The sequence below is a fragment of the Anopheles bellator genome, chromosome 2 (assembly GCF_943735745.2).
Source record: "Anopheles bellator chromosome 2, idAnoBellAS_SP24_06.2, whole genome shotgun sequence".
Classification (NCBI taxonomy): Eukaryota; Metazoa; Arthropoda; class Insecta; order Diptera; family Culicidae; genus Anopheles; species Anopheles bellator.
In genome coordinates, this window is record NC_071286.1 from 33,418,695 (window position 1) to 33,432,215 (window position 13,521).

Consider the following 13,521-nt stretch of genomic DNA (forward strand, 5'->3'; position numbering starts at 1 on the left):
AATTCAAACAGCACTTAGAAAGAGTTTAATTGTTTTTCAGAATGACAGGTTTTTTCGCCCGAATCCGACAAACTTCCGCTGTCGTTATACAAAGCAATTTATGCTCAACGGAAGTATCGTCTATACTGTACTCGAACATGGTTTGTTTTGATGAAGGGTTTCCGGTTTTTCGCTTGTCCTGACCAAGAGAAATGACATCCAAAGAAACTTGCACGTACGACATGTTTCAGAAAGTAGCAACATACCAAACCCTTTTTCTTGCACAACATTTGCTGTGAGTGTATGTTTAAGTCATCTATGTAGTCACTGTCTAGCAGAGAGTCGCTAGATAGACCGGAAATAATCCGCATTGCTTATAATGTTTTTGAGACCCGCTTTAACAACAGTGCAACATATTCTTGACAACAACATGTTTCAACCTTTTATTTATGTTTATGTTTACATCTGGGCATACAGCAGATAAAGCATACTCTAATTCAACTCCAAATTAAATTATTGGGACTATATAATGATTATACAAAAGTGTATGTATTCGATTGCAACGCAATATTGCACTCTCGCACTATTAACTCTCGCAACAGCCTATAGCTATGGAAGGCTGGTTGTAATATAAAACAGTTATATAATTACACTTATGATAAAAAGATCAATTTATATGATTATTCATTTTGTGAGAAAATATGAAAAACGAGTGAAAACAAAAATAAAGTTAATTTGGCTCCAGAGAGGATCGAACTCACGACCTTCGCGTTATTAGCACGACGCTCTAACCAACTGAGCTATGGAGCCTTGGTTGCTCGAGTGACGCTTATTGTGTATAGAAATTTGTTATAGATTTATAGATTTTTGGATTTATATTAAACTAGTTTCTTCTAATATTAGCAAAACATGGGTCAGCAAAATCTAAAAAATCAATAGGTATATTGATTAATTAATTAAGAATCATACGAAATTATTTCGAAGCTGAAAGGTTTTATTACCATTTTTTCAAATCATTCTCATTTTCAGTCTCTATATATTCAAGTTTCCCACTGCCTTCTTTTTCAGTTTTGTATGTAAACAATAACCATTAATTATTAAAATAGTAAATCTCCACACTAAGATGTTAGGAGATGTACTGAACTAAAAGTGGGGTTGAAAATCAAATGCAGTTACTTCTAAAACTGTGAATACGACAGTACGACAGAATCGGAAATAAAACATTGTCTGTGGATCAAAGTGCTAATTATCTGTGCAAAAAGAAACATTATTACCAACAACAATATATCAAATCACATTTGAATATGTTATTTTTACTCAGTTAATTTTGTTTCCTCTGATTTTGCTTCTCGTAAAATGTAGAAGCATTCCAGTCACAGTCAGCAGCTTCTCGTTCCATTTTAACCACAACATAATTTACACCTGTTCAGCAATACCGTTTTCTCAACATAATTCCATTTTTCCACAGTTCGCAATGTTTACACACATTAATATACAATTTCCACCACGCATACGAGCTGCCGTCAAGCAAATGTCAAATTTTAATAATCCTTCGCTAATTACTCAACGCGTCACCGGAGCCGGGTGCTTGCTCTCAGCATCCGAAACACCGATAAGAAGCACGCTAAACGGTTTTAAGACTATTTTTGGACTACGCTATGTGTCTATGGACATTCGCGGATGCGTATGATTTCTGCGTGAAGTAAACTGCCATTTCTCGAAAAGATAAAACAAGAATCACTCGGGTGTGCACTCTTAGCTGCACATGTGCACCAACCGTGCCACTAGCAGTTGGCCGTTAAATTAATGTTTCATCGATGTATCGCGTCATAAACTGTTGTCCTATTTGAACATTAATTTTAGTACCGCAACGTGCTCAACTAATTTCATTTATTAAAATGGGTTCAGAAAATTTGTAAGAGAAACGGACAATAAAATTACTTACTTGAACGAGGGTTTTGATTGAAGTTGAAGAAAATTGTGCTTCACAAGAGAGCGAACCTTCATCAACAACACTAATAATACTAAGTATTAAAATATGTATCAATTACCAAAACTGTATGACAGCTAATTGTGCACCTAGAGCGTTAATTGCAATATTTAGCAGTACCATAATTTGTAATTGATTGAACGAAGAAGGCGATGTCACAATGATTCGCTTCAACAGTTAACCCCCTGCCTGGGCGATGAACGCAGCTCTCGACATTGTACTATGGGGAATTTGCATTGGACAGGCGGACATGTTTTGTTTAAGGAAGAATTTAAGGTAAGAAAAAGCATAAAAAATTCAGAAGGTAGAACTCTATACAAACGTATATTGTGAACCAGGTAAATATTTCTTATCTGTAAAGGATACATTCGTTTGTTCGATTACAAGATAGACAATTTACCTAAATAATAAAGTTACCTAAACCTATTACCTATTTACCTAAAAGGCATAAAGTTCATAAAGGCAATATGTTTTGTATGGCCCTTTCATAGACTACTCAGAGACCAGGCGCCAACACAAAAGTCACATTTTAAAGATAGTTTATGACCGCGTTTTCCCCATACTGGATGCCACTGTGCACTCGCCGAGAAGATATAACTGACTTGCGGATGAACATAAAATGAACGTATTCGCGCCACACGCACCTTCCAACCCCCCCACTGGGGGACAGCATATTTCATTGAATCGTGTGTATCCATTCATTCTACTGTCAAACTCAAAGGGTAGCAGCTTAAATAGTGCATACAACTTTTACTCACGCTCAATCCAGTTCAGTTTTAGCGGTTTCTAATTGAATCCTCTATTTCACGCCTTGTCAGAATTAGTGATTGACGGCAAGCACACGAAGTGAAAGACAGCTGTGTTTCGGGCCGCCGAATCTATCTCGCGCTGATAAGGGAGACAAATTGGTGTATTCAAGACGTGTTCGCCATGGCCGCACTAAGATTTTGTGCAAATTTGAACTTCATGTTTCTAGAGGCGGGATCCTTTTTGGAACGTTACCGAGCGGCAAAGACGGCCGGATTCAGTGCCGTCGAAGGACCCTTTCCGCCGGCAGAGGTCAATCTGGACGCATTGGTAGCAGTGCAGCAAGAAACTGGATTGAAGCAAATATTAATGAACATTGCTTTGGGTAAGCAGCATACGCACAATAATGTGTCTACACGAGCAGCTTTTCAACGGTCTTTTCGCTATCTAGGAGACACGCCAGGATGCCAGTTTGGATGTGCGGCACTTCCGGGCCTTGAGAAGGAGTTCCTGATAAACTTTGAACGCACAGTTGAATATGCTAAAGCCGTTGGTTGTGGCAAGTAGGTTTTGCAAGGTCATATCGGTGGTGTTTGTGAGAGATGTAATGTTTGCACTATGCGTTTGTTGACATTGTAAGAACAGATAAGACGAGTGACTTTAAAGTGCAATTGAACAGCAGTTCGCATCTTGTACGTGACTATTTATTGTTCAATTGTTACAAGCACGTCAACAGAGCATCGGTGGTTCAGTGGTAGAATGCTCGCCTGCCACGCGGGCGGCCCGGGTTCGATTCCCGGCCGATGCAACGAAACAACTTTTTGCTGGTCTGATTTTTGATGGTGAGTTTTTTAAACAGAAATATTTTTTACTTTTTCCAGAATACATATAATGGCTGGAAAGATAGAAGGTCCACCAACTCAAGATCATGACAAGACGTATCTTGCCAATTTACGCGCAGCTATTCCTATCCTCGAGAGAAACAACATAATCGGCGTTATCGAACCTATCAACGCGTACGCTCTCCCCGGCTACTATCTGTCATGCTACGACAAAGGTTGGTTTTCTCCGTTTTCAAACTGTTTTAGTGAGTTGAAGTAACAGCATCGTCACTGTTTTAGCAATCGATATAATTACTGCGGTCGGCAGCTCAAGCCTCAAGCTGATGTTCGACATCTACCACGCACAGCACATCCGGGGAGACATTACAAACACTTTCAACAAGCTGGCACCCCACATTGGCCATATCCAGCTGGCGCAGGTTCCTGGGCGCAATGAACCGAGCAGCGAGGGGGAACTGAACTTCCGGTATATTTTGCACGCAGTGGCTAGCGGGGGTCAGTATCGGGATGGTTGGATCGGCTGTGAGTATCGTCCGGCCACCACAACGGCCGAAGGACTCAGTTGGTTGCGTACGTATGGTTACTGGCAGTGACACAATCGTTAAGACGGTAATAACATACATAATAAATGTGATCAAACAAAACACCAAACACGAAAGCTAACTAACGGCATTCAATTATTAAGCAATTAAGGGCAGTTTGTAGGTGTCCTGAAATGCGTTTCTTATAAAAGGGATCGACTATCAGTGCACAGGAACTCAGTCATACCTATTTACTGGAAGTTAGCTCAAGCGGAACCTACTTTTGAAAATGGTAATAAAAGACAGTGAATTCGAGGATTCGTTCGGGTACGCTCTGCTCCGCGGTGATATGGGAACTGTTTGGGACACATCAAAGGACGAGCGCTTAGTGAATGGGACGATGAATCCGGAGCTTATCCAGCGTGCCAAGGAGCGGGTCGCTCGGGCACAGCTCAATTCGGCCGACGGTGACACCTGTGAAATGCACGACCAGTTCTACCGAGATCACAAACTGTTGCTGGTGCTTTTTCGGGCATTAGCTATTACCCGGTCCGCCCCCGGCAGGATTACATTCAGCTGGCGATCGTCTGCTCCACCAGCAAGTTTGACGAATACATTTATGGAATTTTGTTCGTGATCTTTTTGGTACCACACTTCTGGATCCCATTCGTCGGGTGGGGCGTTGCGAAGCAGGTCGCCATCTATAAAACAATGTGGGGCGCGTTTCAGGTGCGCTACTATCGCGTCACCGGCACCTCGTTACAGTTTCCTCGCCTTCGGATGCTTATCGTTTGCTTCTCGATCGGGTGTTTGGTGTGCGCGATAGTGTTCCTGCTATCGCTCAGCTTTCTGCTGGAAGGTTTCGCCTTGTGCAGGACACGTTGCTCGGCATTGACCTGCTGAAGGTCGATCAACCCACGCAGAAAGAGATCGATTTGTTTATTCAAGCAATCGAAATGAACCCGGCTATCGTTAGTTTGAAAGGATACGCCGAAGTCAACCGGGAGCTCCCAACCTCAGTAAGAAACTGTAGATTTCAATCCAATCCTACGATCTATAACTTGTAGTCTGATTTACGTAACTGTTCCATACCTCTCCTTTTACAGAGCATCGCGACTATTGCCATCTATTTGATTGTGCTGTTGCAACTCAAACTGTCGCTCATCTCGCAGCAAATTCCGGTAGAATTAATAGAAAATGTGAAGCTCTTACAGAAAGGTTGAAACAACGAATGCTTCATGACAGCTAGTCAGCACCTAGCGCTGTACTTACGTGGCATGTAACGTGACAAATATTTTGCGTTTTAAAGAGTTTAGTCATAGATGACAACAGTTAAATACCAATTCAGGATAGACCTTTCATGGCCATCTCTAGTGACTGCATCGATGATCAATAAAAAGGGCTATATTTTATTAGTGTTGGTTTTCCGAACTACGGCCTTGTTTCATTATTAACTAAACGCATATAAGAACCCTTCCCATTCCATAAATCAAGGAAATAAAACCCTTTATAACCATGAGAAACCAATCCTGTAATGATCCTGAATAAGCCGAATCTTTCCAACCCTTTTTAGTAACTACACTGTGCTTAATTTTCACATTTAGTGCCCTGAATCGCGACAGATGAGTTCTGTCGCCAAAGACGGAAATTGTATTCACTTTCGTTCAATCGAGAGTAAAGCCAGACGGGAAATCTGTTTGTTAACACCCACAATGTTCCGTTGGCATCGCTGTTCAAATCACTAGGATAGATCAGTTCCCGATTGTCCAAATGCACCACCGCGTAGTTATCGGCTCCATAACCTTGAGACGTGTTCCAGCAACCAATCGAATTCCGGTTCACCTCCGCATAGAACATCACTCCAGTCAACGAATCGTAATGATGCATAGTGGATTGCGTGTTGGGGCCTCGGTCACCCAGCGGCCGGAATAGCCCTTCGTAGTTGTTCGACAACGCGATCGATTTATTCTGCAATACACTCGCAGTTGTACCAAATTCGGTCGTACTAACCATCGGATGATAGTAGATGAGCTTCGACCTGGTCGCTGGGTCGTACGGGCCAACTGCTATCGAAAACACTCCATCGTCCCACTCGAAGCGATGGCCAGCAACGTGGAAATTGGCACGTGCACGGTCGTATGCAAAGGACGAATGCTTATACGACCACATATCGTCGTCCTGGAGACTGTACACGTAGATGGCATTTGCAATCAGATCCGGAATGTAGGCAAACGCTGCGCTGCAATTGGACTGTTCCACATCCACCGTCAGGCTGGCCATTCCGACACCTTCGGCTACGATTGATTCCGGAATGGTATAACGATGAACCAGCTTATCGAGCTTCAAATCGATAATCCACAGCTGAGGACGTTGCACCTGCAGTTCTTTACCAGGATATGTTACCATTCCGGTATCCACGAACCACAATCTTTCGCAAGCATCAACCCTTGTGCGGTATACCGACACGAGACGATCTAGATTTGCTTCAAAGCCGGGCTGTGAAAGAAAACAGTTTGAATAACTATGCGGTGTGAGTAGCGAAATGGATATGCAACGCTACCTCTAGGGCATTGGTGAGGTAGGAAGGATATGCGGACAACGCAGGACTTCGGTCACCTTTAGCAACTTTCGACAGGTCGATCACGTTAAGCGTAGCAGGAACTCCCGGACGCCGGCGCGGAATGCTTATGAACACTCGGTTCTTATGATGCGTTGCACCCATCGGGACGTTATTGTAGGCCTGAAATATATCATTCTCTGCATCTCCCAATAGTTTCGGAAAGAGAATACCATCACTTGCTACTTTGAAACAAAAAGAAAACGCTTGTTAGGATGGCGATCATCATTCTCTGAGAGATTCTAGTGTTTGCCTTTTTTAGAATCCAGAAACTTGGCATGGGACAGTTGTTTCCATTCGAACACTTTTTCAAACTCTGTAGCCATGGAGCCAACAATAATACACGTATAAACTAACTTAACAATAGCCGGCTCAAACATTTTGCTCTTTGAACAATAGATATAAACATATATTTTTAACAGATTTCTTCAAATCGCAACACTTCCCAACGTTTTCAAGATATCATCCACAACATACGAATAGAACGGCTGTCCCACGTAGACTGAATGGACAATCACTTAATCCATCGACCGTATCGGATCGATCGTTCGTGAACTTACAAATCCATGTTACTACCACCGATAAAGAAAATGCGTGCGCGAGTTAATTGCTGCTTCAAAGAGTTTATGTCCTGAACGGTGCGCCTACAGAGAACCCGGCGCGCAGATTGTTCCTGCGATCGCTGTAGCCGGTTTCTGCCTCCATACACGGAAGTTGTATTCATCAGTGTTGAATGACGTATATAACCATCTCGGAAGCCCGTTCGTTATAACCCACAGATCACCCTCCTTGTCTAGCTGTATGATGCGAAATTAAGAACAAGTTTTCAATTGTGGCAATTCTCGCTTTTAGAATAGTGTATTACTTACTGTAATATCTGAGTGATAGATAAAATATTTATTATGCAATCGGACGATCCCTTGGTTGTCCGGTTCGAAACGTTGCGCCGAGTTCCAGCAGCCGATCGAGTTTTGATTGACCTCAGCATAGAACAACACACCGGACTTTGAATCGAACTGGTGAATTGTACTCTGAGATTTTACCCCTCGCTCGCCAACAAGCTGAAAGAAGAAAGACAACACTACAAAATCGTAATCGCCAGTGTGGCACATTCACCATATGTCCTTTACCGTAAAGAAGTGATCGTATTCTCCCTCACTTGCCAATGTTTCATTCTGCAGAACTAGCGAGCTTGTCTGATACTCTGTCGTACTCACCATGGCGTGAAAATACACGGTCCGATCATTGCTCGATTCCGGTTTCTTAGGGCCGATGGCAAGGGAAAAATGCCATCATTCCACCGAAATCGAACGCCTGCCACAGTAAGTCGACCGTTACGCTGGCCATACCGTGGCCTTCGGCCACAATAGTTTCCGGTATTTCAAACCGGCGAACTTTACGATCCTGCAGCAAATCGATGATCCACAGTGAAGGACGTTGAACCTGCTTTCGATGGCCCGGATACTCTAGAAAGCCGGTGTCAACGAACCACAGTCGATCGCATCGATCATCTCGGGTGCGATAAACAGAGACCAGAGGTTTTGAATACGCTTCGTAAGAATACTTTAAGTACAAGGACATCGATTTTGAACATTCTTAGTATGAACACAAAACAAGTTTCATATGCTTTACCCCAAGCTACAACAACATTTAAACATCAAGAAGTTCATTTTTCGCAGCAAAATTTTAAAACAAAAGGAACAACTTATTCGTTAGTCCTTACCCCCAGCTGGTTTGTGATGGCATCTGGGTAAGCAGTTAGTTTCGGCGATTTCTCGTCTGAAGGCACATCGCCTCATTTTATTACATTCAGCGTCGCTGGTACACCGGTACGGCGCCGAGGAATGGTTACAAATGAGCGACCCTTGTGATGGGTAACACTCATCGGCAAACTGTTGTACGGTGTGAACGTTTCGTTCAATGGTGACACCCCTTCTTCGAGGTAATTATCATCAAAGATGAAGTCTTTTCGATCTGTATGAAAAGCAGAAACCGTTACCCATTATCGGTGTTTCTTTCCACTTGCTAATTTCGTTCCTGTACGGCAACCTTACCATCCTGAACTAGGTTATTGAAATTAATTTGTTTCCACCTAAACACTTCCTCAAATTCATCACAACGCACAACCACGGTAACCACCACCGGCAACAAGAAGCCCAACCCGTTCGACGGTTTGTTGCACATCATGCACCAATTGCTATTCGAAAGCATCTGAAATAACTGATTCTGTATAATTTGTGGGACTGACTGAGTATGAACCTAATCCACATGTTTGCTTCCGAAAAACCGGTTCCTCTGCTGATTTCGACTTGTACACGTCAACTTTGCAAAAATCTTCAACAACTACATACAGACCTACCTGATGAAATTCAAACAGCTGGTTTTTAGCACCGGGCTCGGACCAGGACGATACTGTGAGCCGCGGCATAGTGGTAAAGTTGATTTGCGTTAAAACGGGTGAGCCTTTTGTAGTGCACCGCAAACCCGTAACCCAACAACGCAGGAGATGGAAACATCCCTTCAAAAATCCAATAGCGCTGCACATGTGGACAAAGAGGATTTGTACTACTATTTGTTCTCATCCACTACAAATAACAAATAACAAATTACCACACATAACCGTTTTCTTGAGTGTTGCCCAAAGAAATGTCCGTTTGGCGAAATTTATTTCTTACAATCTCACATCATTCCTACTCCCGTTTACGGACGTCGACCGCGGCTGGGTCCATGACCCCAGCCACCGAAAGGACCTCCTCCGGGGCCATGTTTGTCTTTGAATTCATAGAATGTCACCCGATCGTTGTTATTTTCATCACCGAAGCGCTGAGCCATGTGAACGTTCGGTGGAACGGACGGATCGCAAACGGTTCCTTTAATAACCTGCTTGATGTTGGCACGCCAAACGAAGAAGTTAAATTCGTCCAGATTTAGCTGTGCGTACAACAGTTTGATGATCGAATTGGTCATGAACCAGACGTAGCCATCTTGATCGATCTATGGAAAGTGTTCAGATGAAAGGAATCACAGCATGAAGCATTCCGTTTCGAGGAAGCGCCACCAAATTTACTTACCGACAAGTCGTTCGGGTAGACAATATCACGATCGTTTTTGTAGACGATCGCCATGTTTTGCGGCGCGAACGGTTTGTTCGAGTCCCAGCAGGAAACTGCGTTCTGTTGAATGAGCGCGAAAAAGATGACCCCGGTTTCTGGATCAAAGGCATGTATACTAGATTGCGCGTTGCTGCCACGGTAACCAAGCAGCTTGAAGTCAGTGCCGTGATAGCCCCGCTGGGAGGCCGTTTCGTTGCGTAACACCTTCGTCGAAACAGTGAACTCTGAGTTGGAGGACAGGGCATGGAAGTAAGCCGTGCGGAACTTGGTCACTGGATCAGGATTGCTGAGCGCGATGGAGAAGATTCCATCATCCCAAGCGAAGTTGATGCCTTGAATCTGATAGTCTCCTTCGAGCGGATTAAGGAAGAAGTAGTTGTGCAGAAAACGCCAGGCCCGACGGTTGGCATAATCGTACACTACCATACGATAGGTTTGTAGATCGGAAATGTAGACAAACACCTTCTCGCAGTCGCTTGGATCCACATCAAGAGTGATCGACGTTAGACCGTAGCCAGTCTCCACGGCCTCCTTGGGAATTTCGAAGCGATGCACAGGCTGGTCTGTCTTCAGATCAACAGCCCAAACCGATGGACGCTGCACAATAGTGAAATTTCCTGTGAAGGTGAAACGATAGAGCAAAGTTCATGAAAATCGGTCAACTATACTATCTAGTACATCTGCGCCAATCTCACATATGGCAATTTTCTTCCTGATATCTAACGTTATAAAGTCTCTTAAAATTAAAACATTTCCTTAGTGAATTAGGAACAATGCAGGCAATAATTAAGGTGCACTGATTTTCCATTGAGCATCTGAGTGTTGAAGCATCTATGACCTTGGACCTTAAATGTGTTGCTAAACCCTTGACCGAAATTTAGTTGTTTCTGTCTGGTGGAGCCAAAAACGAATGCACACCCTGCCCGTCGAAAAAGCGGTAAACGCTCGTCGATCACACTTTCAGCCGGTTGGGAAAACCGGTCGTGTGTTAATGAAGAAGGGAAACCGGTTTCCCGCAAATATTATCGGAATATAGGAATTTCCATAGCAAACAATATGACTGAAATATTCTCTCGGAGCGTAGAGCAAGCAGCTAAAGAACTTTTTAATCGGACTTCCTCCCAAAGAGGCAAATTGGGCAAGCAGCACCACTCCAAATGTTATTGCGGTGGTGCGTTGCGTTGATTATGTGACCTTTAAAAATAACCTAGCCTCCCCGGCTAAACCCAAACAACTTGATAACGCTCGCCAGGAGTTCTTTGCGACACTTTCCAACGGTTGATGCAAAACAGGTCTTCTCGAATCGATTGCCCAGTTGATCTCGCTCCCACTTACCGGGTATTTCCATCATTCCCGTGTCGACAAACCACAATCGGTCGCATCGATCAACACGTGGACGATAAACCGTAACAATCCGGTTGGCATCTGGTTGCAAATCCGACTATGGACAAAATAAATAATCAAAGTACAAAATTTAAAATACCAATACCGAAGGGTAATAGATATAAATAATTTGCTGGATTCGTGGTTAAACATTTGATTCACATACCCGCAGTTCATTAAGAGCGAAATTGGGATAGGGTTTTAGCACAACGTTGTCGTTGGGCAGCGGTGCCGTTAAGTCTACAACGTTCAAAGTTGAGGGAATACCCCAGCGACGCCGAGCCACTGCAACAAACACGCGATTTTTGTGATGCACCGCTCCCATCGGCACGTTTCCGATGGGTATGTACCCATTTGGAGCTTGCAGCACTTCGGCCGGCACATCGTATTGCACTTTCTGCCACTTAAGAACCTCCTCGACCTGCCCACCTACGGCGGCCACTAGGACAACCAGCAGCAGGATCGCCACAGTTGGCTTCATTTCCTCGCTGCCTTCTGAAGCAATCACACAGAACAAACAACGACAAGAGCGACACTCCCAACTTGACCGCTACGACCGATCAGTGTCGATCGCGCTGTCGAAATGATGCTGATCACCACCGCGGGACGAACAATTATACAGGCGGAATGAGAGTTCTGCTTTCCCTAATATTCTCTCTCTCTCCCTCCATCTTTCTCTCTCTACTACTCTCTGTCTCGCTCTCTCTCTTTCCTGATTGTTTGGGATGGCCTCAAAATGCTTGGTTTCACTCTTGGCCACGGTTTAGGTTTTATCACCAAAGAAGGTTAAGTGATTGTGACTAGTCTTTTTAATTCGTCGAGTTGAGGTTCCTGTATTATTCTCCCAAATTTATTCCCTTCGCAGACATAATGCTGTCATCGACAATGCCGGTTACGGCTGTTTTCTTGTTATGCTATTTTATTATTCCTGTTTTCTACCAAATAAAAAAATCGCTCCTAATGATAAAGAACTTCTACTAACGTGGGCGAATGTATGTATTACGGAAAAGCGACCGTAGGTGAAAGGTGCCAACCGTTTCGATTTTCGATTGATTAAATAAAGCACAAAGTATATTCTGATGTAGCATGCGTGATAACGTCCGTACAGTAAATTAGTTATACAAAGTATGCCTCACATTTCCACGCTTCACTCTTTTTATTACAAAGAATTCATAAACCGACCCACACATATGTCAGAAAAACCTACAAAACTATTCCTTAGGAGTGCTGCTCGGTCCATTACAGGAATCAACCCAACCGCATTCTCTTTGTTAACGGGAAATAAGTTAAATTAAATGCATTAAGCCTGCCCCGACATTAACGATCCATTTAAAAGTCTCTGAATACGCCCATAAGAACGCAGCCATTTCCAAGAAAATTACTACAAGGCATGTTGATGACAAGCGAGCGATATTTAAAAAAAGGTTTGTAAGAAAAATAAACCAAGTTTAATGCACCCCCCGCCATACGTTTTGTTGTTGTAATTAGATCACAAATGTCGAAAAATAACCGCAACAATTAATTGTTACACCCAATATATAATTTAATTTCAGGTTCGAATTCTTCCTTACTTTCTTAGCACACTAAATAATGTATTTTTTAAGTCCGCATCCAGCAACTTGCAGAAAATAATGTAATCGAAACATACACACAATTGTTTTTCGATAACCTATTTCCTGTATCCTTTTTGAATTTCAAAAGAGCAATAGGTGCTGTCATATTAGCCAAATGAAATCTTTCACACTGTGAAACATCGTGAAATCATTCATCTGATTTGGGAAATCGCAAATGACTTCTTGTAAACCTGGACCAACTGCCAATCGATCGAATTAACAGTACAACCATTTTTTCTTTAATTTTAAACTTGCATTTTTGTCTCCGATGGTCCGCCATCGAGTGGGCAGAGAGATTTGCGCAAACCGCGGAAACAAAACGTAAACAAACAGCCCACCTTCGTTCGTTGAGTTTTCTTTGTTTCGTTGAGTTTGCTTTGTTTCGTTGAGTGGCGCCATGCTTGCGACCAAACTTCACAAACCAGTCTGGAACAGCGAAAGACCAACATCAACGAGAGACGGTTTACATTTCGGTGGATTATTTTACCAGCTTTTCGCATTCAGTTGCGCTTTTCGTACGGTTTGCCGATCAACCCAAAATGTGCCGGCCGCTGTGACACTTAGTGCTAGTGGCAGGACTTTTGCGATCGGCCGCCTTTCCGAGGGACGAATTCCATTCATTACACGGTGCGACAGCGAACCTTTGGTACGTCGCTGCGCTGTTACGGTGGCAGAGAGCAGAGCGACGAACTCGGCAGTACCGCGAAATTTGCGCC

At 43.3% G+C, this 13,521-nt stretch overlaps 3 protein-coding genes, 2 non-coding genes and 1 pseudogene across 5 annotated transcripts; 3 read left to right on the plus strand and 3 right to left on the minus strand.

Annotated features, from left to right (window-relative positions):
* Window positions 1–715: 715 nt before the first annotated feature.
* Window positions 716–789, minus strand: Trnai-aau (transfer RNA isoleucine (anticodon AAU)). Its single transcript has one exon. It is a non-coding gene; the product is annotated as a tRNA-Ile (tRNA).
* A 1,904-nt stretch (window positions 790–2,693) lies between these two features.
* Window positions 2,694–4,351, plus strand: LOC131209095 (putative hydroxypyruvate isomerase). Its single transcript, XM_058202084.1, has 4 exons — window positions 2,694–3,101; window positions 3,168–3,279; window positions 3,598–3,773; window positions 3,838–4,351. Exons 1-4 carry the CDS (start codon window positions 2,900–2,902, stop codon window positions 4,149–4,151), a joined length of 804 nt encoding a protein of 267 aa, XP_058058067.1. The 5' UTR covers window positions 2,694–2,899; the 3' UTR covers window positions 4,152–4,351.
* Trnag-gcc (transfer RNA glycine (anticodon GCC)) lies at window positions 3,454–3,524 on the plus strand. Its single transcript has one exon. It is a non-coding gene; the product is annotated as a tRNA-Gly (tRNA).
* A 15-nt stretch (window positions 4,352–4,366) lies between the features above and the next one.
* LOC131209096 (gustatory and odorant receptor 22-like) lies at window positions 4,367–5,504 on the plus strand (annotated as a pseudogene).
* LOC131209094 (L-dopachrome tautomerase yellow-f2-like) lies at window positions 5,485–7,154 on the minus strand. Its single transcript, XM_058202083.1, has 3 exons — window positions 6,950–7,154; window positions 6,640–6,878; window positions 5,485–6,575 (listed from the first exon to the last, which is right to left on the minus strand). The coding sequence occupies exons 1-3, from the start codon at window positions 7,074–7,076 to the stop codon at window positions 5,667–5,669; spliced, it is 1,275 nt and encodes a 424-aa protein (XP_058058066.1). The 5' UTR covers window positions 7,077–7,154; the 3' UTR covers window positions 5,485–5,666.
* Window positions 7,155–9,323: 2,169 nt separating this feature from the next.
* Window positions 9,324–11,793, minus strand: LOC131209093 (L-dopachrome tautomerase yellow-f2-like). Its single transcript, XM_058202081.1, has 4 exons — window positions 11,359–11,793; window positions 11,145–11,250; window positions 9,768–10,426; window positions 9,324–9,690 (listed from the first exon to the last, which is right to left on the minus strand). Exons 1-4 carry the CDS (start codon window positions 11,671–11,673, stop codon window positions 9,397–9,399), a joined length of 1,374 nt encoding a protein of 457 aa, XP_058058064.1. The 5' UTR covers window positions 11,674–11,793; the 3' UTR covers window positions 9,324–9,396.
* Window positions 11,794–13,521: the final 1,728 nt, after the last annotated feature.